Source organism: Myiozetetes cayanensis, unplaced genomic scaffold, assembly GCF_022539395.1.
Source record: "Myiozetetes cayanensis isolate MyiCay16 unplaced genomic scaffold, myiCay2020 scf4, whole genome shotgun sequence".
Taxonomy (NCBI): domain Eukaryota; kingdom Metazoa; phylum Chordata; class Aves; order Passeriformes; family Tyrannidae; genus Myiozetetes; species Myiozetetes cayanensis.
In genome coordinates, this window is record NW_026087631.1 from 28,042,260 (window position 1) to 28,068,189 (window position 25,930).

At 38.0% G+C, this 25,930-nt stretch overlaps 1 protein-coding gene across 1 annotated transcript in view; it reads left to right on the forward strand.

The window, feature by feature from the left end:
* The window catches only part of MAN2A1 (mannosidase alpha class 2A member 1), a 105,411-nt gene that overhangs the window by 3,897 nt on the left and 75,584 nt on the right, over positions 1-25,930 (forward strand). Inside the window, exons 2-4 of the mRNA XM_050328365.1 lie at positions 8,314-8,574; positions 18,528-18,672; positions 24,457-24,628. Of these exons, the coding sequence (XP_050184322.1) occupies positions 8,314-8,574; positions 18,528-18,672; positions 24,457-24,628 (578 nt within the window). The remainder of the gene's footprint in view (positions 1-8,313; positions 8,575-18,527; positions 18,673-24,456; positions 24,629-25,930) is intronic.

The following is a 25,930-nucleotide window of genomic DNA, read 5'->3' on the forward strand; positions in this document are numbered from 1 at the left end:
CCTTGTATTGATGAAACTGTGTAACTGTATACAGAGGAATACCAAATGCTGATAAGCCCATATTGATCTATTCTGGATTTTGGACTCAAATAATAATAAAAAAAAAAATCATTAGCATGACGGCTTGTTTTCTCAACTAACTTTACCTTGACTTAGAATAGATCCGTGAAAGCTGCTCGTTTCACAGAAGGCTGTGAAATATTTCTTTTGATTCTACATTTGCACCTTAGCACGCATGACACACACTAAAAGTCCACCTGAAAAAGCAAAATTAAGTAGAGGATTTGTAAGAGTGTCTTACTTCAGAAATATATGGTCTTTTTAACATGGAAGTTAATTTTGAGTTTATTTTATCATTGAGCAAGGTGAAACGGCAACACATTGCAGCATTCTCTGTCACTGCATGATAGGTGATGCTTTGAACTTGAACTTTTTCCTCTAACTACTTTCACTTGGCTTGGTTTAGCTTTTATGGGACATATGTCCCCACTGTGTGCAAGATTGTTTCTGGAAATACATTTTTGAAAGTAGAGCCTGCCATTATTCTGATAGGTAATTGGTTCGGTACAAAGTGATTGCTTTAATTTATCTTTGTTCTTTTCTTTAAACGTTATTAAAAGTTGAAACACAGTAATGTAGCAACTTCCATGCTTACCATTTTCTTTTTCCTAAGCAATTGTTATTTGCAGATCCCACTCTTTGCCCCCTCTGTATTTTCTTCACCACCTCCCTGTTCGACAAACGTTATTTGAAGCTTACTCTGATCTCACGTGTGCTAACTGCTTTTATGGACTCACAAACTGCACTGCATCGAACTGAGGTGATTGAGTACAGTTCCTCTAAAAGCCGCTGGCTTGGTGTGTGTTCTCTCTCCCTTTCTATTTGTTTTGTTTTGTTTTTGTTTTGTTTGCTTTTTTGTTTTGTTTTGAGGGTTTTGTTGTTTGTTTGTTTTTTGTTTTATTTGTTTCCAGTGTCCTTCCAGCAAAGCGTTAAGTATCCTGGGTCTTGGTGGTACCGATAAAGCTTCTTTACTGGAATCATGCTTTCAAGGCATCTACACAGTGTATCAAATACTTCAGCATAAATTGCACAGGTGCTGATTGTTGCAGCGCAGGGTGTTATTTCATTTGAACTTGCCAATAATTTGACAGTAGTACCACTTGGCCAAAATATGAATCACGGAAGGGTGGAGCAGTAATAGCAGGAAATAAGGACCAAACACATGGCAGAAACACCAGCAGTTCTTTGATTTGTGTGTTGAACAAAGGCACCTTGTGAACTTTATTCTGGAGTGCTACAGAGGTAGCACTTCTCCTACTGTAAGAAGCTCTGCCTTCAGTCAGCCCTCTGTAGTTGCAGTGTATCAGCTGATGCTTGGTAGGTACCATGCTCCACAGATACCCTATAAACACCTTTTCCATGTAGAGTTTGGCTATGTACCTTGCCATAGTGAAGTAACTGAAATCAGTGGCTTACATGGACACGTTTTGAAGCTGCATGTTCAGAGTAGTTGATGTGTTTTCATGAGCTTGTTTGGGAGCTTTCCAGTCAGTGTTGTGTAACATGGAACAGGACTTGTGTTTGCAGAAGTGTTGGAAGCAGCATGACCAGGCATTTAGGAAATGTTTGTTTTACTCTAAAATGTGAATAGTGATCATTAAGGTTATGCATCATTTTTTTGAAGTTGTCGCTTTTTGACTTCTGGGCACTGAGAAATTGTGGGCACAGTGACTTTTACTAGCATTCTTAAAAGTTTCACAGCTGAGGAGATTGAATGTGAAAATCCAAACAAAGAGTCATAATTTTCCTGGATTTGAAACATATTGACTGATTTTAAAAACAAACAAACAAAACCCTTAGTAAGTTCACAATCTAAAAGCCTTTGAATGTCACGTAAATGATCTTGAGTGCAAAATAATTGAAATTTAGGATTACTTCTGCTGAGCTTGTAGTACATTGCAAAGGAGGAGAAGCCATCTTTGTGAACATAATTACAGGTCAGTAACAATTCTTTGTTTTCCTAATGTTCAGAGAGCATTTTCATTGCTTGCATGTTTTGTGTAAGATCTCGCTAAGCAGCAGTCAAGCAGAAGCTAATAGCCTCCCTCAATTACAGTCTTTGAATCTGGTGCAAAATGTTGAGCAAAATGTATTTTACAGAGTAGTAACACTAACTATAATTGAGCACTTCCTTCTGCTTCCTAGAGCCAGTGCCTAACTTAACTATAAACTAAATGGAGAGAGGTTTTCTAGTTTATTCTTACTTTGAGCTTTTATTTGTCTAACACATTATTTTAAGTTTTGACTTGTTCAAATGAAAATAACCGTTATTAAAATGCTCATACTCCTAATGGCATGTAAGCTGTACTTCGGTCTTGTGCTGCTAGTCGTTTAAATAAGGATTTGGCTTAGGGTAGGAAGGGAAATCAAAAAGGAAATTAAACTGAAATGTGTCAGTCACACTGGACATTTTTCAGTTTTACTTTAAACTTGAGTATTTCTAGATTTCTCTCCATCTCCCTTTCTTTTCTCCTTGCCTTCAGATCACTGATGTTGGTGTCAAAACTAATCCCTAACAGCATGCCTTAAATTTGTCTCTGTAAATTACATGAAACTTAAATCTAGTATAATAGTACATTAAGCATTCCTGTTATTGCTGCCTCTTGTAAAGGAAAATGTGGAAGTCCATCAACTTCTTAAAATCTATCTGTCAGGTTGTTGCATTTTTGAGTCAGAACTTTCCTAATTTTTTTTAAGAGAACAGCTTTTGTTTTATAGTTATTTAATTCAGAAAAAATCCAATGTCTTTATAAAGTGAGCTTCTTTCGAATAATACTTTAAAGGTAGGATATGGCTAACAGGATTACTTATGTACTTTTCATTGTCACAAATGCACATATGCCTTCTGCCCAGATCGGTAAAGTCTTCAGACCTTGAATTGTTCCTTTAACTGGTGCACTGTATGCTTGTTTTTTGTTCTATGTCCTATCTTGCAAAGTGAATACGTGCTGAAACAGTGTGTTCAAGTATTAAGCTTTGATGCTACACCAGGTTACCTTTTTCACTTTTACCTGCTTGTTTTCTGTATGCTGGGGGTTACCATTTAATTCTATATTTAGTATGTTCTGTTCACTGTAAAGTGATAGTGAATGCTTCTTCGTCTTACTGTCTTGATATGCTGGCATCTCTTCAGAGGTTTATATGAAGATTTTAGCAAAGTTAGTGCATAATTTCCAAAGATGTACCTGGATATAGTAATTGACAAGACCGGTGCAGAAAACCATTAAGATGACTGCCATTCAGTGCAGCCAGAGTCCAGTTTTCTCACTGCTTACTGCAGTAAATGTGTATAGGCAAAGATCTTGAATGCCACATCCTTTGGAGAGCTCTGTTCATTGTGGTACTCTGGTTTCTTCACCACACTTCATTGGTGCACCAATCTCTTTTATAGGACACTGCCAGCTCCTTCGTGGTCTCCTGCTTGTTCATGTGGGTGAGAAAGAAAATGGGCTCTTTCTGGTTTTGAACCAAACACTTGGTGGTTGCTGGCTGAGTCTGGATACAAATAACCAAATTCCAGCTGATGTAACATCAGAAGTCTATAATGCAGATTTCTCCTCTGACGATCTGTTTCTCTGAGATGATCTCATCTGTGGGCCTTTCATACTCCCTCTTCAATTATTTGAGCTAGCTTTCTTTTTCCTGAGGAAATGATCATCAGTGTAGCCTGTTGAAAGTTACAGCATTTAGGGAAGGACTGAACATTCACTCAGGAAATGAAAGTTGCAACTAATGTCTTTTCTACAATGTACGATGTTTACGTTGGAGAAACTGTCCACTTCCCCATAATAAAACATCGAGGTCTCTCCTTGTGCTACTGGGCTTCCCTCCTTATGCTGGTTGGCAGCATACTCCTTTCTGGAGAGTCCTTGCTGCAGGTCAGACTGGCATCAGAAGCAAACAGAGAAGGACAAGAAGAGGGCAGTGGGAAAGCAGATTGCTTTGGAGTATTTGGGGCATGAAAACCACTGAAGGGTTCGGGCTGACTGAAGCGTAAGGAACTGTTTATGTAGCTGGTTCATGTGCTGGTAATGGCAGGTTTCTCAGTGCGGCTAACAGGTGAGAACAGTTTTTGTTCCGAGTGGGAGGAGGGTGCTGCCCTCACATGGAAGGATTTTGTTGATTAAGTCCAGTCCTATGTAACCACAGTGTGTTGGCTCATGTGATGCCATTCTTCTACCAGGGCAGCTGTAGCTACTTTCAGCACTATTGGATTTGCTGGTACTTTGCACTTATTGTAGAAACACTTCCTTTACTGTGGAGTAACAGGAGGATTGCTTTTCTTGCTTTTTAATAAATTCTTTACTTGCACACTCATCAATGTGCAGCTAGCCCAACTTTTGCTATCCGGTATCTATGGGATATGTAGAAAACAAAATTTGAGACAGTGCTGGTTAAGTTAAAATTGGTACATCTCTACTCGGTTAAAAAAAAAAGAAAAAAAAAAAAAAGAAAAAGGAGAAATTGAAAGCTTAATTTGGAACAAAGCACTGGAGTATGGTTTTAGTAATGGAGAGGATCTGTGTGTTTTATATTTTAATTAGGTGTTTGTAGTGTCCCCTGTAACATGCTTCTAATCTGTTCTACTAGTAAGTCAACATCTGTTACTAACAATTAATAAGATGAAAGAGCTTTAAACTAACTTCACTGTTTGATACTGTTTGGCCTTGACATTTGAAGTAAGTCAGTTGCCTTCCTCTAAAAATATTGAAACTGAATTTATTTTCATGTGTTAAATTTATTGTTTTGAAGAGTTGCAGCATTTTCCATGTTCAGCTCATATTTTAAAATCCTTTTACTGTTGAATAGGTGATATCTATTTAACATGAGTAAGGTGAAGGTTACTGTGCAATGATAATAGACCTAGCTTTTGCATGATTTGAATCCATGTGAAATTTTAACCTTGAGAATGGATTCATGATGTTAATTATTTTCATGCTGAATAAAGGCTGGAAGCCATTTCAAGTCTGTGACACTGTTGTTTCTTAAAGTATATTCTCATGGATGTGGCATTTCACAACAAAATTGAAAATATTTTGATGTTCTCAAAAATTTGGTTGCCTGTCTGTCTTAACTTGGGTAGTGCATGAGGTCTTAGTTACATGTTCTTAACTATAGCTTTTTATTTCATATTTAGCATTCAAGTTGAGTTATCATGTGGCATGTTTAAATGCTTTCAAAGACAGGCATGATGTATCTCGTAGTCTTCAGAAAAGAATGCAGGATTTTCTGTATTAATGTCCTCTGTTAAATTCCACACTGGGAGGTCTTTGTAAGGATTTTTTTCCCAAATAACAGAAGATCTACCTCAAAAGTTAAAGTAACATACTTTAATAGACTCCTGAAAATCAGTGTCCTAGGTAGGTTTGAATCCTGCAGCTGGATTATTGCTGGATATATGGAGCAACATATGAAGTCATTGTTTGAAGGTCATCTGAGAACAAATTACTATTTTTAAACAGGGAACCTGATTTACAAAGAAACTGGTAGAACCTGTTACAGGTTTCAAGTAGAATAAGTTAAATGAAAGGTCTGTCTAAAGATATGAAATATGACATGACCTCCAAATCAGAAGTTCATATCTGTCTCCTGGGGGTTGGCAGTGTATGACAATGGGAGGATCAATCTAAACATATATTTGATGAGGTTTTAAAATACTTTTTGTTACCCCCTTGTGTTTGTTACTATGCTGGAGAGACTATAATTGGTTAGATGATATTAGTAAGATTGGTGGTGTAATATATGACCAGGTAGTTGAAAAGCTGTTGCAAAGCAATGTAAATATCTTTTTGTTTAAGAAAGGTAAAATATTTCTACAACATACATAAATGACAATATAAATTTTAATCAGGTGTCTGATTTCATAGTTATATAGGCAGTGTATATAGAGGTGGGATAAGTGTGAACAGTGTTTGAGTTGCACACTTGGTGACTTTGAACTGCAGTCATGTGCAGTGAAGCAGGTAATACTTTGTATAGGTGGCAACTGTACTGTAGCTTCCTAGGAATCTAAAGATTCCTGTGTTGGGCAACCTGTAAAACCTCTATCAAGTATTGTTTTATATGTGTTAGTTTCAGAGTGAGTGGCATAATAGGCTTTTAGTTTTCTATGTAAAGAAACCTTTCATACATCTTAAACATCATTGCAAGGGAAAACACTGATTTTACACAGACATGTGCACAGAGTATCTTTAATGTAGTATTTGGAAGATTTCCATCTGGTTGTTTCTTTTGTGCCACCAGGGGGCATGGGACTACAGTCTGTTCGTTTTTGTGTTTTATTTATTTTTCTTTCCAGTATTCCATCATTTGCATATTAATTTCTTCTTGTTTTCAGTTCATCTGTTTTATAAGTTTGTAGAATTTATCTTTAAACATTGGGATTCTAGGATATTTGCCCTACATCTCAATTAACTTAATCTGGTTCTGTTGTCAAAATGTATTTTCTCTTTTAGGAAAGCGATAGCTGTCTGACTGTGTTGCATTTTAAAATCTTTGTTTTCAGGACATATGAATCTAAGAAACAAACTAAAAGCAACAAAACAGTGGACCAGCACTTCACACAGCCCAAAAAAACGAGGGGACAAACTTACTAACATGTTAGAAAAATTAATAAAACTTATTTTCTGCAAAATTACAAAGAACTTTCATAAAAGGATGAATTAAAGGTAGAATTATTCTAATGGTGGAATTATAGCAATGACAGTTGGGAATCCAAAAGGCTGATTAGTATCCCTTGGTAAGGTGTGTTTTTCATTCGTGCAGGCTTCTCAAAGTGAGCAGAATTTAAAAGAATGTACGCATCAATTTACAAAGGAGGCTTAATCCTTTGCAAACTACAGTTGCTGAAAAGGAAAATGCAAATACTTCAAGTGAATTATTATTAAAAGGGAAAAAAGTGTCATGTACAGATGTTGTTTCTAATATTATACTGTTGTCCTAAGAAAATAAGGCATTGGTGCTAGGAAAAAGTTATTAAAATCATAAGTGACAGAGTACTTGTCTACTGAATCAATGTTATTTGTGTTGAATATAATGGTAAAATGTAGATACCTGAATCTGTAGAAGGTTTTGTTTTAACAACAGCTACTTGCAAAAATACCTAATCATACATGGTATATTTTGGGGGGTGACCACAACTTTAATAATAGGAAGTGACTGGTTTTTTTTGTTTGTTTGTTTTTTAATCTTTTATAATTTCTTAATATTTTATGTTAAAGTCATTCTGAGTAAATAAAGAAATTACTGTTAAGATGAAAATCACATTAAATAATGTGAAATAATTGGACTTTTTGTAATTCTGTGAAAGCCAACTCATTCACGCCTGAAAAAAGGCATACCTAAAGGCATACCTCAGATAATTTGGAAGGAGTGGCTACTGCATGAGAAGGCAGTAGCATTTGGAGATATCTTGTTTGGCTGTGTATTCCAACAATACAGTGAATAGATGCTGTTAAATTACTGTGTAGAATCTGTCTCTCCTTCCAAGTTGCTTTGGGAAATGTGCTGGCTTTCAATTCACACTGATGTTGTTCTGCAGCCTTCCTATGGGGTGCACACCAGAATCATCTACAAAATCCCATTGCTTAGTCAGGTGACCTTCTGTCTAAAAATGCTATTAGCTTGATCTCTCTTTTACAGGATTTTCTTGATGTTTGTAATGGTCCAATTATACAGATTATTCCTCTGATCAGGCTGTTAAGGGATCTTTTACCCCCTTTAAGTGCTTTTGTTTATTTCTTTCTGAAAGTTTATTTCTCTCTTTCACTGAAAGTAAGAAACTTGATATTTATTGAAATACTGTTTTACATGTGCAGGAAAACCCTAAAATATTTACATCCTGTTAGTCCCATCACGTTGTGACTGACTGTAAAAACTGGCTTTCTGTTTGATGTTCTGATAAATGAGAAGATCAGATTTTTGTAAATCTGTGACAAATGTGAAAGAAGTTGAAGTAGGCATAATTGCTTCTTGAAACAGTGTGACTTTAAAGAGTATCTTCGTATCACTGATTAAATCTTGTGCTGTGAATTCAAGTTCATAAAGGAAAATGTATCTTTTGCCTTACACTGAAAAGTGAAAGTTTCATATGTTGAGTCAATTCCTTTATAGATTGTCTTTATATAAAATGAATATATTTTGGAATTTTTTGTGTGATCACATGCTATTGTGGAATTGAATTTTTTTTTAATTCTGTCAAGAATTTGTCTGAGAAATAATTAAACTTTCCTTTTTTTTTTTTCCCCTCCCTAGGGCCAGCTTTCAATATTGCAAGAAAAAATAGATCATTTGGAACGCCTGTTGGCAGAAAATAATGAGATTATTTCAAACATACGGGATTCTGTGATCAATCTGAGTGAATCAGTAAAAGATGGTCAGAAAAATCCAGAGGCCATAAACTTCAGTCAAGGATCTGTTTCTGAGCTCTTTCCTTCTGCTTCAGTTTTGTTTGCCATTGATTCTGAGGATTGTTTGTTTGCTTCAAAAAGTGGAAGTCATGGTTCAGGTGTACAGGTAAGCCACACATCTCTGTCTTATTCTGCTGGAGTCCCAGCTGTCACTACCTTTTAATTCTGAAAATGTCAAATTACAGCAAAAAGCTTGGTACTAAGCTCCTGATCTAAGAGTTGTTCTGTTAGAGTTGTTCAAGTGGCTGTTGTGTTTACCAGATGTTATGAAACTGTTCCTTTTTCACCTGTCTCCTTTCAACTGTCTAGAAATTGATTAGTGATTATTAAGAGTCAATTAAGAGAAAGCTTAAAATCCTTAAAGAAGTTAAAACAAAGTGATTATACATAGATTATTGTCCCATCAGTTCTTTGGAAATAATTTATTTGAGAGTCTCTCTCCAAGTTGTTCTAAAACTGTTGAAAAATAAACTAGAAATAGTGGATAGTCTTGGTTTAAATAGATTTTACCTTTTAGGAACATATGAGTAGAGTCTTGACGGGGAGGTAAAGAATGTTCAAGAATTAATAATTTCAAAAAAATCTTGGGTCCAGTGTTGCCTTTTGAATGTAATTTCTGTACTTCAGCCTTCCTATGTGTCTCTAGTTTGTGTAGGCACTTTGATCAGAAAGGAGAAACATTTACCATGTTAACTGGTTGGCAATGAACTGGGGAGGCTGAAGTTTTTAAAGTCAGACACTTCAAGTTGAATTTATTTTTCTTTCTGGTGATGCTTGTGAGTTCATGGACTCTTATATATTCAGAGCCCCTGGTGGTATAGTGGTAAAGGCGCCGCGCTATCACCGCGGAGACCCGGGTTCGATTCCCGGTCAGGGCCACTCCCGGGCAGGTGGGGCTCGTTAGCCCTTAAAGGCAACCCACCTACGTCCTAAGGACCTCGCTGCCACCGTCCAAGCTCGCTTGGCCCCGGCAGATGAACCTTAGGATTAAAGGGTGGGCTCAGTTCCGCGCACACTGTGTCTCACCTAAAAAATCCAATGCGCAGGCTGGAAGGTGGAAAGACCTTCCCTGGATCTTCGCTCGCGAAGACTGGCCATTATTTATTATTATATATTCAGTTTTAATGGAGTGATTCAGGAGCACTGAGAATATTCTGTGAAGTTTGTGATCTGTACTGTTTTTGTGAGCCTTGTGGGAGTACTATAAATATTCATAGTACTCTAAAGCAAAGATTAAATTTTGAAGTCCAGCTTTCTCATTTTAGAATTTAAAGTATTTCTATTGCAGGAGAAAGACTCTGCACTTCAGAAGAATAAGTACACCTATTAGAACAGTTGTAACCTCTGATGTATGATGCTTAACGCCTTTAAAGTTTTCAGGGATAGCCACCACCTTAACATGTCTTTTACAGAGAAAATACGCTTTTTAAAGGCAATATCTGATCATGTTTCCAATGTACATTCAGACTTCTGTGCAGGGAAGTGAAGCATGTGGACCTATGATTATGTGTGTTCAACTTTGTGGATTATTAACAGGTTATTCATCATACAGTCTGTTACCATATTAAATGATATATGCATAAAAATAAGCTCTAGTAAATGAGAGTCATGAGTTTTGAGGTAAAAATCTGTTGTCTTAAATTCTTGGCCATGTTTACCTGTTGTGAACAGAAGGCCAAAAGATCTTTTCTTAACTGATTCTCATATTTTCCTTCACATTTGGAGAATGTCAGAACATGCACCTACTGTCAACTAATGTGCCTACTACCTAGCTAATGGGAAGTTGTAGTAGCTAATCTGCTTTTGGATAATTTTCTCTACTTTTAAGGTGATTTACATGTACTCAAGAAACAAACATATTGTTTCTCTACTCATACTTTCTTCCCTTGCAGGAAAGGAGGGCTCTAATGTTCTTTGTGTCATTGCATGAGTGCCTTGTACTCAGCAGGTTATCCGTTGTCATCACTAAGTCACTTTAATATTGCTTCTGTGTACAGTTTCTCATCCTGTGAGTGTGACCTGCATTTCAGTTATGTAATCCAAGACCTCGACTTCAGCAGAATTCCTGTTACACCATATTAGCGAACTGATCTAAATTACTGTATTATTACTGTATTTGAATACAGTTTTACTATTTAATACTTTGCCAGCCCTGATGGATTCTGTAAGCTCAGTTAATTTATCTGAGACACTTTGAATAATCATTTGGAACATTTTTACAAAAAAAAAAATTTGAATTTTAAAACATCTTGTAAGTGTTAATTGCCTGCTGTTCATAAATGTTAACTTAAACACACAGACTTGGACATTACTTATCCCATGTTTGTCTCTTTAGAGGATGTATGACAGATGAAGTAATAAGAGCTAATATAGGTGAGACATAGTGTTTGGATAAAAAATAACATTAGGGAATGAAGGCAAAAGAGTTTTTGCTGAATAAGTTGCGGAAAATCATTATAGTCTCCCACAAGGGGGAAACCATTGTGAGAAGACATTCTAGTAGAGATTAGAAAACTTCGATATTTCAGTGAGAAATATTACTGGAATTTGGTTCTCAAAGAGATGTATTTTCATAAAACATGAGACCAAAAATTGCTTGGATGAGGCAGCCAAAAGATTCTTTTTCATGGAGGAATTATAAATCAAGACACTGTATACTTATTACTTGTAATGTTTGTAAGTAGGTAGAAAATTGTCATAGAGCTGGAAACTGAAAACAACACTCACTTAAGAATGCTATAATTCAATTCAAATGAAAGATTAATGTGCACATTTTTTTCAAAGGATGAATAATGGAGATAGGTAATAAAACCAACAAATGAAGAACACTGAATTAAGTATGGATACGACCTGATGATTTTTTAGTTCAGTAGTTCAAGAAATATTTGGCGTTTGTGCTCAGAGAAAATAGAATTCTCGACAGCCATTGTGCTGAGCTGGAAGGCTTTTTAAATAATACAGAGAGGTGTCTCCTGCCTTGTCCTTTTCAACTTCTGGAACATGTAATATTGGGCTTAGCAACGTTACTTCTTTTAAAAATGAGATATGAGTCACTCTTTAAAAAGGTACTCTGAAGAGGCACAAACTATGCATTTATTTCTTCTGTGCAATAGTTTAATATTCACTGGGGTAAATGCTGTGATTAAATGTTGTGGGTAAAATCTTGTGATTTTTTTTCACAAGATTTGCATTACTTTAGCTGTTTGAGTCCCTCAGCATAGAAAAAGATTAAGCCCATATAGGAAAAAAAAGACAACCGATAAATTTTCATATGTTTTAATGAAAAGCTTGTAACAGCATGACTGTCTTCTGAAGCAACCATAATGAAGACAGGCAGCATTCTTTTTGAATTTTTATCTGTCTACTGTTTTAACAAAATCTTTGCTTTTTAGATCAGTGTTTTATACTTAGACATGAAATTAATATGTGTCCATGAAATACTCGCTATAACCTTTTTTGCTTTTACTGACTAAGGAATTAGAACTTAATCTTTGCTTGCAGTCATGCAACTTATTCGAGTGATGATTTATTCTTTGCAGAATTCTTACTGATGGTAGTGTTGTATGAAAGACAAAAATGACTTCTGTCTTTTAGATGTCTTGGCATAAGTAGTGATTTCAGCCTGATATGACTTTAGTTTATTACAGTGGAAGTATTTTTTTTTCCAAAGTTGTTTTTTTTTTTAACTGCTTCTGATTAAAATTCTAATCACAAAATGACTGATTTTTTTTTTTTTTTTTTTTTTGAGGTTGGGAGGGACCTCTGGAGGTCATCTGTCCAACTACTAGCTCAAGTGGGGTCACCTGTTGCCTTTCAGGAGGAACCTTCAGTGTTTCAGTGTGTGCCCATTGCCTCTGGTCATATAACTGAGCACCAGTGCAAAGAAGCTGACTCCACCTGCTGTGCACTGTCCCTTCCAGTATTGCTACACATTGATAAGATTCTCCCAAGCCTTCTCTAGATTAAATTGTTCCATCTCTCTGTCTTTCCTTCTGTGACAGCTGCTCCAGTTCCTTCACCATCTTAATAGCCCTCTGCAGGTCTCTTTCCAGTGTGTCCACGTCACTCGTACTGGTAAACTTGGAAGTGGACACAGTGCTCCAGGGCAGGTGTTTTTAAGACTTGTTTTACTTCTCATTATCTTACTCTGTTTTTAATTAGTAATAAATTTAACTGATTTCCCTAAGTCAAGTGTGTTTTGCCTGTGATGGTGATCAGTGAGTGATCTCTCCCTGCTCTTAACTCATGTACCTTTTCTCTTCCATGTCCAATTACAGAGGGAAGTGATAGAGTGGCTTTGGTAGGCACCTAATATACAGCCAGAGTCAATCCACTACACTCCCACCAGTCTCTACTTTCACCCTCTGTAGGCTTCCTTTTTGTGTTCACATTTTACCAGAAGCTCCTTTTTTATCCATGCAGGCCTCCTGGCATTTTTACCTGATTTCTGGGATGGACTTGTCTTCAGCTTGAAGGAGGTGATCCTTGAATATTAACCAGTTTTCTTGGGACCCTTTTCCTTCCCAAGGGCCTTATCCTGTGGGACTTTGCCAAGCAAAGTGTTCAGACACTGCTCTCCTGAAGTCCGTTGCCTTTCTCCAGCACCTCAATGCCCTTTTTGTAGTGAGGGGACTAGAACTGGACTCAGGATTTGAGGTGCCTCACCACTGTCCAGTACAGGGGACAAGTCACTTACTTGCTGGCCACACTGTATCTGATACAGGCCAGGATACCACTTGCCTTCTTCCCACGTTGGCACACTGCTGGTAGCTGATCCCCATGTCCTTTTCCTCTAGGCAGCTTTCCAGCCCATTTCCCCCCAGCCTGTAGCACTGCAGGGGGTTGTTGTAATCCAAGGGCAGGACCTGGCACTTGTCCCTGTTGAACCCCATACAATTGACCTAATCCCACAGATCCAGTCTGTCCAGATTTCTCTGTAGAGCTTTCCTAGTCCCTACCCAAATTTTGTGTTAAGTGATGTAACAGGTTGCTGACCATTTGCTCTGGGGATATGGTTGCTTGATTTTGCACCCCACCTCCATCTTCTGGCTCAGGGTACTAAATACCTAAAAAGCAAGTAGTCTTACTGTTTAAGGCTGAGACAAAGAAAACATTTAGTACCTCAGCCTTTTCCTTGTCCTTCGTCACTACATTTCACACCACATCCAATAAAGGATGGAGAGTCTCCTTAGCCCTCCTGTTGTTAATGCATTTATAGAAACATTTTTTATTGTCTTTTACTGCAGTAACCGATTAAATTCTAGTTGGGCTTTTATCCTTCCAACTCTGCATAACCTCACAACATCCTTGTAGTCCTCTGGAGCCATGTCCACCTTCTTCCAAAGAATACTCTTTTTTTTTTTTCTCATTCCAACCCTGAGTTCAACAAGCTTGTTCAGCCAGGCGTGTCCTCCCTGGTGGCTTGTTTTCTGACACATGTGAACAGACTGCTCCTGCTCCTTTAGGGTTTCCTTTGTGAATAATGTCCAGCCTTCCTGAACCCTTTTGCCCTTCAGGACTGCCTCCCAATGGGTTCTGTCAATTAGGCTTCTCCACAGGTCAGAGTCTCCCCTCCAGAAGCCCACGGTGGCAGCAGTTTTGCTGGCCCTGCTCCTTGCTTCTTCAGGAGTTGAAAACTCTCCTTGGTTGATCACTGAGGCCAAGATGGCTTCTGACCACCACAACACCAGTTCACAAACAGCAGGTCCTGTGGGTCCATCCCCTAACTGTGTCTCTCACCAGCTGTGTCAGGAAGTTGTCTTCCATATTCTCCAGGAACCTCCTAAATTGATTTGTCTCCATTGTGTTGTATTTCTAGCATACATTTGGTAATTCCATGAGTCCCCCATGAGAACAATGGCTAGCAGTTTTAAGACTTCTACTTGGAGAATATGTTATCTGCCTCATCATCCTGCCTGTGTAGTCTATCATGTAGACTGTCACCATGGTAGGCAGGTCTTCTTGGCCTTCCCACTTATTCTTGCCTATAAACACTCAGTGGTGGTGTCATCATCATAAAACTCTGGACAGTCAAAACACTCACTCACATAGAGGGCTACCCCACTGCCTCTCCTTTCTTGCCTATCCCTTCTTAAGAGGTAATAACCATCCATTGCAGCATTCCTGTTGGGTGAGTCATCCCACCATGTTTCTGTGACAGCAACTATGTCAGTTTTCCTGCTGCACAATGGCTTCCAGCTTCTGTTTGTTTCCCATATTGTGTGCATTGGTGTAGATGCATTTCAGTTGGGCTATTGTTACTGCCAGCTTTTTTTTTGGGGAAGCCCTAATTGCTATGTGACCATTCTTAGGTACATCTGTAGTTTCTCCCCTTGTGTTTTTCCTGTCGCATGGATCTCCATCCTCCAAGGAGATGGCAGACTGAAGGGCCTTGCTAGCACACTGACCCTCAAACTTTGGAGTGCTGTGTGCAGGCTTATCTTTAGCAAACCTGGTTTTATCCCTTTCCAACTTCAAACCCACAGGTAGAGCTCCATGCACATCAGCTGCTGTCTCAATAAAAGCCAATGCTCCCTCCTTGTCTTTCTGGCCTGTCTTTCCTCAAAATCTTGTGTCCTTCCAATGCAACTTTACAGTCATTAGAGTCATCCCACCATGTCACCCTTACCATAAGATCATAGGCTTGCAACTGCACACTGCTCTCTTAACTCATTATGTTTATTTCCTTTAGTGTACTTCAGTGAACCACCCCTGCATGCTGTTTCCCAGAAAGAGTTTTGGGAATTTCTCTGTAATTGTGTACAATTGTGTAGGCACTTGCTTGCTCACCTACAAATATTAGAGGTGACTGTGTTTAAGCCTTGTTTTCTTGATTTCTGAAATTATGATATATTTTTAAAATCCTTTCATGTCACGTTGTTCCTGACCATTGCTCCCCCACAGGGCTGCTGTCCCTCCTTTATTCTTAGCTAGAAGCTGTCCTTAATAGGTCAGCCATCCTTCTGGCAAAGATATCTCTGTGCACTTAGTGAGTTGGATCTCATCTCTCCTAAGCAAACACAGATATGCAAACAGGGTCCCATGGTCATGGAACCCTCAAATGTGTTTCAAACACCAGCTCTGAGGCCAACTAGTGATCTGTACTATCAATATCCTTCTCTCACACCTACCCCTCACTCTTGGGATAGATAGGCCACACTTGGGCCTCTGTGACCTTCATTACTACTCACAGAACTCTGCAGTCACTTTTTATGCAGTCTGGGTTGTCTCTGGCAGTATCACTGGTATCCACATGGAAGAACAACAAGGGCTAGTAGTCACTGAGTTGGACAAGCTTCAACAGTTCCACTACAGTATGCAGGATCCAGGCCCCTGGCAGGCAGCAAAAACCTCTAGATGATGGGTCAGGTCAGGTCATTCAAGCAGTTCTTATACAACTTGTTGATTAAGACCTATTTTCTGAATTGCAGTTTCCATCTCTTGAGCTCAGAGTTATATAAGCAAGGTTTGAGATAACTGTAAGGTTGTAGTTTTTAGGGGAAAAATTATCTATGTTATGGACTGTGAAAGTTGGTATCTTGCAGACTGCAGAAAGTTCCTTGTTAAATTCAGGCTCCATCCATGAGAAAAACTCATAGGAAAGTGTGGAATTCCATAAATTACTGATTTTCAAAAAAGTACATTTTCATGGTTGAAATGTCCAAAAAATTTATCAATTTTCAGGTCATTAATTGTTAACTGGCAAATTTACAGAATATGCACTTACATTTTCTTCAGAACCTTGCATTGCAGAGAAAAAATACTCTTCCTCCTCAGACTGAGATTTTAGAAAATACCATACTGTGAAAATATATAATAGTAGCATATAATTATATATATCATATATGTAAGTATAGATATTATATATATTATATATTATTTGATATATATTATTTATATAAAATATGAATTAACCTAAAATAGCGTATTTAGAAAATACACCATTAGGCTAATTTCAGCATAACCCTTACTTGGGACCTTCAGGCTGACAGTGCAGAATGCGCAGATGTGCAAGTATTGCGCCTGTGTTTTGCATTAATCAATATTATCCAAAGGTCTTTTGTTGTTGTTGTGAGGTAAAAGTACAAGGAGTGGAGTTTTACCTTGTGTGTGGGTACGTGTAAAAAATTTCCACTTTTTCGGTGTTCTTATGTCATTTTGATTTTAGTGTCCAAAATGTTTTTTGTAAATATAAGTGGAGATTGTGGAGAGTATGTGATGAATGTCTATAAAATATATATATATGTCTGTAAAATATTATAGACTCTTCTTTAGTGTTTCATGGATGTGATGGTGGAATGCTCTGGGTGCAGATGTCCAGGTGTTGGTAGTGAGGGGCTCCAGGGGTGCTGTGCATAAGGAGAGACCAGTGCTGCTCTGGAGCTGTTCTTAGTAGCAACAGAACGGACGCAGCACAGGATACAACCAAACCCTCCATCAGCAAAGGGTGGTGCTACCTCTGGGAGAGTGTGTTTTAAGAAAGGGGAAAATGTTGCGTGTCAGTCTGGTTTAACGTTAAAGAAGGGAAACAACCTGTGGACCACAAGGCCTTTGATGAAGGAAGCAGAGAAGGTATTCTAGTCACTGGAGCAGGTGGGGGAGACCACAGTGGAGTAAGTATTTCCTTGAAATTTGTGGAGGACCCCACACCAGAGCAGGTAGATATTTCCATGAGGAACTAGAGCCCATAAGAGACCCATACTGGAGGAGTTCCTGAAGTACTGTAGCTTGTGGAAGGGACTCCATGCTGGAAAAGGCAAAAAGTGCGAGAAGGAAGGACTGACTGATAGGAAACAATAGGAACTGACCTGTCACTGTCCAATTCTATTTTCATTGTCAATAAATTAATTTACTGTTCCTGAAGGCAGGTCTTTTTTTTTCTGTGATGATAATTGGTAAGTGATCTCCCTGTTTTTATCTTCACACATCATATTTTAATCTTATTTCTCTCCTGGTCCTGATTGATGAGGAAGTGTGACAGAGCAGCTGGATGGTGGCCAAAGTCAACCATCACAAGGAAGGCCTTACCTTCTTTAGTCAGATTTTGTTTCAGGTGTGTGTAGTTTTTTAAAGTTTCCTAGCAGGACAGAAACCAGCTTACCACTGGAAAGTTTTGACTCCTGTGATGTTAAAGTAGTAAATGACTAATCCAGGCTTTTTTTCTGGAGAGAAATTATTTGTTCTAGAAATTTTGTCAGGTGAATAATTGTATTCTAACACAGAGTTAGAACTAATTAAAGTTTAGTTTTTAAACTAGAATGTCAGGAAAAGGCTTGTCCAGTGGCAGCTCATGCTTATATCTTGTCTTTCTTAAAAGCAGACCACAGCTAATAACCCCCCCCCCCGCCAAGACCCCAAAAACTCACATTAGTAGGCTCCCTTTGGTGCTGTGTGGTGTTCCCTAAATTTTATAGGGACTTGTTAAAGTAACTCTAGAGTTGCTTGATTTACCTTTAACCTTCTCATTTGCATTGAAAAATGAAATATGTCCTCTCTTTACCGTTATTGTACTGGGCAAGAGTATATATACAAAGAGCTTCGTTACAGCACTTGGATATAGTTATGAATGTTTTTTTCTTGGTAGTTTCTTTCACTTCCCTTTTGTGAGCTTGACTTTTGCCTTGATCTCTCTCATGCTGTTATTCCTTCTTACTACTTGCTTATTGCTTGTTTTCTTCATTTTCTGCATTCCAATTTAGTGTGCTGTGCTTTTCTGTATAGTCCTTCATACCCTCCTGCCCAACACCATTGTGAGCTGCCATAATTTTTAAAAGTGTTTTAAGGCTCTTAATCCTACTGTTTGTCTAATCAATTTCAGTTTCCTCAGAATAGAGCCTGCCAAATGCTCCTCTTCCTGCCAGCTGTGTCTTGGGTGTCCTGGTGTGACTTGAAAGTTGCTCTCATTTTGTCAGTTTTCTATTCATTTGGCACGTTATCTCTCCCTCTGTAATGAACAAGCTCATCCATTTTCATTGAAAACAGCTTTGCTTTTTAATAGCAGAACTGTTTTTCTGAATTCATGTTTTATATGCCTTGATTTTTTTTTTTTTTTTTTTTTAGATGCTGGATGTCTATGACATTCTTCCTTTTGATAATCCAGATGGTGGCGTTTGGAAACAAGGATTTGATATCACATACAATGAAAATGAATGGGACAATGAACCACTTCAAGTTTTTGTTGTGCCTCACTCCCATAATGACCCAGGTAATATTTTAACTTTGTTGATTTGACTACCTAGAGCCTTTTGAATTAAGGAAATATATTGCCATTTCTGTCAAGATTTGGGTTTTTCTGAAGTATATTAGTTAATATGTTAGATTAAATCTATCTATCTTAAACAGATGTATAATTCGGGTGCCACTGACTTCAAATGACAACTGTTATGATACAAATTGTACATCTACTTATTTAGTAACCAGAGTAGAACTTCAGTGTTGAAATTGGAATGTAATATGAATTTTTTGTGTTCATCCTTCTGGTAACCCATTCAGTTTATTCACTGCTTCATTATTCGTGTTCCTATTTTGACTTTTGGACTGTCACAGATATGTAACCCTTAGCCTACGCTAAAGAACTATGCTTTTGGAAGATGTGACGATGGTAAATCTCAAGTTTCTGACTGTAACACTTCCTTTACTATTTTGTGCACACCTCCAACCTCCAGTTGGATAGTATACAGTCTAGATTTAAACAGAAAACTAGGTATGCCTACCTAATTTCACTTCTTCTGCCCAACTGGATGTTAACTGTGTAATATATAAAATAGAGAAATGTTCCTTTATTTTGAAATTACTGTAAAATTTACCAAAAAGAGGTGAATTATACTGCTACAGTATAGTCCTGATACATATACACTGAACATGAGAAGCTAGTGGTTGTTATTGTAGAAAGCCACAACTTCAGTGATATTAAATTTTAATATTGTGTATCTCTGACAATTTCATTTGTTGTTTGAAGTGGATCTGAGTAAAGATATGGTAGTTTGAACATAAGTGGTTTTTATCTGCTCATATCTAGCCTTTTCAAAGAAAATGAACACTGGAATTTGGAGGCAATGTATTGTCCGGTTATGACAGCTAAATTAACAAAGTATGGATATAGTAAAAAGAAAATATTCACAGTATTAAGTGAAGTTCGAACTGCCTATCTGTAGAACTGTCTTGAAACCTGTGTGCATTTGTTTTCTCTTTGGTTGTAGTTCTTCTAAAAACTTTCCTAGAAAGAAGCAACTCTGTACAAACACCTAATGATCCAAAGCAATCCCAGAGGAATACACAGAACTTCTCCTTCTATTGGTTCTTGTTAGAAAGGGCTTTGGAGCTTACCTGTGTCCTTTCTGCTGAACTTAGTAGGACCATATCCTAATGAGGCTGTTGGCATCCTGCTAGAGACCAGTTATCTGGTCTGGTGTGACATCCGTCCTTCTGGAATAACTTTATCTGAATTGAACAAAGACCCTGTGCACAGTGTAGGATGAGGCAATTTGTCAAGAGCATGATGCTTGGCAGCTGCAGGGGAATGTCCTGAGGAAAACAGAAAACTTTACCAGTGTCTATTCAAGTCATGAGGTTCAGTAGGGGTTCAGTCTCCTGGCACTGATTTTTTTATTTTTTTTACATTTTATTTCTACTGACACTTTTTCTACAGGTCCTAGTAATTTAAATTTTTTTAAAAATTATTTTATTTTTAATTGTTTTACACACCATTAGTAACTGTCTTTCAAAACCGAATGCATTGGGCTGGTTTCCTCTGTGGTGCCTGGTCTGTCTCACCAGTACTCATATGGAACAGTTTCTATTACCATTATAGAAGGACTCTTTGGAGCTAACCTTTGACTCTCTAACTTCCAACCTTCTCGTTTTCTACTTCACATCTTTGAGTCATGCCTCCTGCAATCAGCTGTGGTAGGTTTTCATAACTTCAACATCTTTTGCATATGACAAGCTTTAGCACTGCGTACCTTAGTAGTATTTGGTTCATCCTGTAGCACCACTTTTGTTTCCCAAAAGTGACTCACTGAACATTCATTCTGAGGAATCTGAGAAATTTGAGTTTACTGAACCTCTTGTCAATCAAGATTATTGCTCAACAGAGAGAACTGGACAGGCTGGATTGATCGAGCAAGGTCAGTTGTATGAGGTTCAACAAGGTGAAGTTCTGGGTCCTGCTGTTGGATTCCGACAATCCCCTGCAGCGCTATGGGCTGGGGGCAGAGTGGCTGAAAAGGTGCTTGGGGAAAAGGACCTGGAGGTGCTGTTTGACAGTGGCTGAACATGAGGCAGGAATGTGTCCAGGTGGCCAAGAAGGCCAAGGGCATCCTGGCTTGGATCAGTAATAATATGGCCAGCAGGACCAGGGCAGGAACCATCCACCTCTACTGGGCACTGGTGAGGCCACAACTCTAATTCTGTAATCGCTTTTGGGCTCCTCACTACAAGAAAGATACTGAGGTGCTGGAGTGAGTCCAGAGAAGGGCTGAGGAAGGGTCTGGAGCATAAGTCTGATGAGGAGCAGCTGAGGGAGCTGGGGGTGTTTAGCCTGGAGAAAAGGAGGCCCAGGGGAACCGCATCACTTATTACAACTACCTGAGAGGAGGGTGTAGCCAGATGGGGAGCAGTCTCTTCTCCCAGGTGACAAGTGATTTACAAGAGTAGATGGTGTCAAGTTGTGCCAGGGTAGGTTTACATTGGATATTAGGAAAAAATCCTTCACTGAAAGGGTTGTTGAACACTGGAACAGGTTGCCCAGAGAAGTGGTGGAATTGCAACCCCTGGAAGTGTTCAGAAAAGCATGTGGATGTGTCACTGAGGGACATGGTTTAGTGGTGAACACAGTGGTGGTGGTTTACTGATTGGACTTGATTTTCTTGGAGGCCCTTTCCAACCTACATGATTCTGCGATTATTTTGGTAGATACTACCATCTGTCACTACAAATTACAGTCCTCCTCCTGTGTGCCAGACAGGGCACACAGTCTGGAAGCTGTTGTTGGCTCAGCTGGCCAATAGCAAAGGCTCTCAATATCAGGTTGTGCTGGAGGAGACTTCTTCAGAGTCTCTGGATTTTTAGATATGTGTCTTTTGAGACTAGGGGACTGTGTTGCTTCTATTCTGCTATTGAGAACAGTGAAAACTGTCCTCAAAATAGCAGAACTGCTGAGAACATGGACTCATCTCTTATAAGCCTCCAAACTGGGGTGAAAGTTACTAAGCTCACTCATTGAGAAATGCCTTGAGCTTCACTATATATTTGCCATGATGCTTGAAATATGATCCTATCTTTTGGAAGATCAGAAAGTTTTCTCCAGGTCCAGAGACCCTCTCCGTGGCATTCTTCTCTATCAAGTTTGGGTTGTCTGTGTTTAGAAAGCCCAACCAACCAAAAAAAACCCTAACAAAAACCCCACCTTAAAGCCCCCAAGCAAACAAGTAAAAAAACCCAAACAAACACCCCCATAGCAATAAACCAACCAAAAAACAAGAAGTCCCAAGTAAACAACAATCACAGACCAAAAATACCAACCAAAAAGTCCCAATGAAAAAAACTCAACCAAAACCATACACCCTCCCACCCACTTTATAAAAGTTTGAGTCACCAAAATTACTAAATTTCTAAGACAGATAAAGCATAAATACTCCTCCGTAACCAGAGGTAGCCTCACCAACACCTTTTCCTCTTTAACTTTTTGTGTTATCAATCTTGGAATTTTCTGTATTTTCCCAGTAGGAATTTCCTCTTCACCTAGGAAGTATGTAAGTAATGTGTCCATTTCTTAATTTTGCAAACAAATGATGCCTCTTGGTGCACCTGAGAGCTCTATCTAAGGATGTTTAATCTGTTTTTCCCTTTCCAGCATTGCTCTGGCCTTCTTCCAAGCACAGACCATAGTGAACATAGCTTAAGATATGTATTTTTATATGCATTCATACATCTGTCTTGGAGGGAGTAATGAGTAAAATCTATAGTAAGATACTTATTCTTTCATATCTCAGAGAAGTCCTTCCCATGACTGGCCCTTCAATAACAGGGTTTGAAGAATTCTTTGAAGTTACGGGAGCTGCCTCCCATCTTTCTATTGCAGCTTTTTCCTGACATACGTTGTTCAGGAGGGCTTATCTGAAGTCTTAATGCTGTTGTCAGTCACCTTTAAGAGCCGACTTCCTTGCTGGTGTCAGGTTTTTATTCCTAAGTCTTCCTTAATATGTAAATTCTTTGTGCCTTTACTATAAAATTGTATCTATCAATATACCAGCAACAACTAAAAGCAAGAAATCTGCCTCTCCTCACGCATACAATCTAAATATCTCTCAGCATGTAGGCTTCTCAGTTGGTACCTAAAAGATTTAAACTGAGAGATAATCCTGGTAAATGTAAATGTTCCTTCACCAAAGGTGATTGTGTGAGACTGGTTATTGTTTGTTTTTGCAAAGAGTGTTATCGTAGAAATCTCCTGACTTGATACTGTTTTTGGTAAAGACATTTCTGTGCAATTGTCTACAGTATGAAACTGCACTTGAAAGAGGGAAAATTTATCTGTAGCAAACATCTGAAATCTCTTGTATAGCTAACAGTTACATTATTCCTTTCCCAGAGGACTAAAAAAGCATTGTGCAAAGGAAATGCATTCTGGAAAAAAAACCTTAAGGCATCATGAACCTATAGTGTAACAATGTATGTAAAAGATATTTACCAAGAAATGGAGTCAGTAAAGATATTAGCTGCAGAGGCTCTAAATTCTCATTACATTTTATGTTTTCTCATCTGAGACTACTTTAACTTTTCATGTAACCAGTTATGCTAGTGAGAATATGCAGCTCAAAGGCAAAGAAACTGCCTTGAAACAATCTTATCTAGTGGGTGGCATCCCTGCTCATGGTGAGGGGTTTAGAAACTAGGTAGTCCTTTCCAATCCAAGCCATTCTATGAATCTAAGAAACAGAATCCATAGGGAAGGTGGTTGGTCTAGATTCCATGTTCTTTTTTTGGGGGAGGATGACTGAATGTACTGATACTCTGAAACACTAAATTCTGCTTAATCTGGGTTAACTTCTTTCATATGAATGTAATCATGACCTACAAACCTGGGGTCTTTATGTTTCTCCCTTCAGTAGCTACTGTGTTTACCTATTACTGGGAAATAAGCGTTGAGAATGGGTTCCCTTCATACTTTTGTCGAATGGGTGCCCTTCACACTTTTGATCAGTGGTGGCATAATTGTCTTTTAGTTGCTGGCAGTTGAGGAAGATTTGAGCACCTCAGTAGAGTGTCTGGTCTGGGGAGAACTCACCCAGTGCAGGTTAATCTCAAACCATGGAGAGAGGTTTTGTTGTGTGAGGCTAGGGCCATCAGATAGGTGGCATTTCTTTCTGGAGCAGATTAAGGAGTGATCATACAATCTACTGTACTGGCAAAACCCTTATGTCAGCTGTCACATGCTTCAACAACAGTTTCTTGTGACTACCTGAAGTGGATTAGGCAGCTAAAATCCAGAGAGGAGAACTCTGCTCAGGGACAGTGAGATTGTCAACCAGCACAACTGGATTTGAAAGATGATGTTCAGCTATGACCCAAGGGGGTTGAAAGACACCTCTAGCATCTATTGCTCTGCTAGCAGTGATGATTTTGGTAATGACTTCTCATTAAACAATTTAAGAGTTGAGATTTGTGAGCTTTATAATATATGTGTACCAGATCAGAGTATTTTATTGCTCAGTGTGGCTACAGCCCTAGTATAAGCAGCACTTAAATGTTATTGAGAGTGACTAAAGTAGATTTTTCTCTTGGTCTCTCCGCCCATGTGAAAGTGTACGAACACCTCTCAGGACTAAATACTACTTTTTAACACTTTTTAAATTATTGGTAGCATCAGTAACTTTGACTTACTAGCACTCACATTAACAACTATTTAAGACAGTCTCCATTTCTCTGGTGTAAATCTGTATACTCCTATGAAGTTAGCAACTTCAGTTTCATTTTTTGTTTTTCTTAGGTTGGCTGAAGACTTTTGATGATTACTTTAGAGATCAGACACAGCATATTTTAAATAACATGGTTATAAAACTGCAAGAAGACAATCGAAGGAAGTTTATATGGTCCGAGATTTCCTACTTTTCAAAATGGTGGGATGGAATAGATAGCCAAAAAAAGAATGCTGTTAAAAGGTTTGAACACTGAACTATATCTTGTCTTCCATGTGTCATGCTCCAAGATTTATGTATTTGACTACACTGTAAACTTGATATTTCAATTTGCTCTGCTGGAGAATTGCTAGAACAATTGTCTACTTCTGTTCTGACTTTCTGGACTTGGTTTGGGTTTTTTCCAGTTACAAAATAGAAATCTGTTCAGAGAATTGAAGACAAATTACTGAGTTGCTTAAAAATTTGACTGAATGTTTCCATGTACAACCATGAAGATATCATTCAAGTTGTAATGGAATTGTGATTACAAACTTTATTTGCAGTTACATGAAAGTATTGACCATGGAATAAATACAATCTTTCATACTAGCTGTTTATGTATTTTTCCTTAAGTTATAACAATTATGTTAATAATTATGAAATGAGATTTTTTGTTTGTTTTTAAATATATGGAGTTTTTTGTAAACATTCAACTGCTATAATGGTAAAGTTATAAAGAAGTAAAAGATTTGCCTAGATATTGAGACAAGAAAACAGGCTTCTTGGATAAACTTGAAGTAAAGATCTGGTTTGGAGTTTTCAGGAAGTGGGGATTTTTTTTTTTTTTAACTTTGCTTTAAGACAAAATCTAACAGTTCTTGGCTCATCTTTGTGAAGCCTTCCTTCTTGTGCCCTGATGCATGTGTTGCAGTGTACAGTAAGTCTGTTAGATCTTCACAACTGTAAAGGTTAGGTAATGCTGGAAATCTGGGGAATTACATAGAAAACTAGTCATTAAAAATTTATGTACAATACATGTGTTATAGCACAGCTATATGTTATAGCACAGCTGTTGTTTTTTGACATCAAAGAGATCTCTTGTAACACAATAAACAGTAAATGATAGTCACTAGGTAACTGTGTTCCTCTCTTCAGAGGCGTCAGGTATTGGTTAAGCTGCTCTAACTTAAAGAAGTGCCCATGAGATTATTTTACTTATGTTTTTCATTACTCTTATGGGTATTATCTATGATGTGACAAAGTTTTGATAAGTTCACTGTATTTCTTTCTTGAGTTCATTAAAGATTTATATGCTGGTGTACAATGTAAGTGCTGAAACTGTAAGGACAACCTGATGTTGGAAATGTGATCATTATGTTCACTGACAATCGAGAGACTGGATTATCCTGTGATCTGTTTCAAGAAGGCATTTTAATGAGTGAGATGGTGTGAAGCCTTTATAGAGACAATAAACCTCTAAGATCGATCGGCTTTCTAAAACTCTAAAAAGAGTGTTAAATCAAAGATGGGGAGATATTAGTAGTGCTTGAAATGTGCAATATC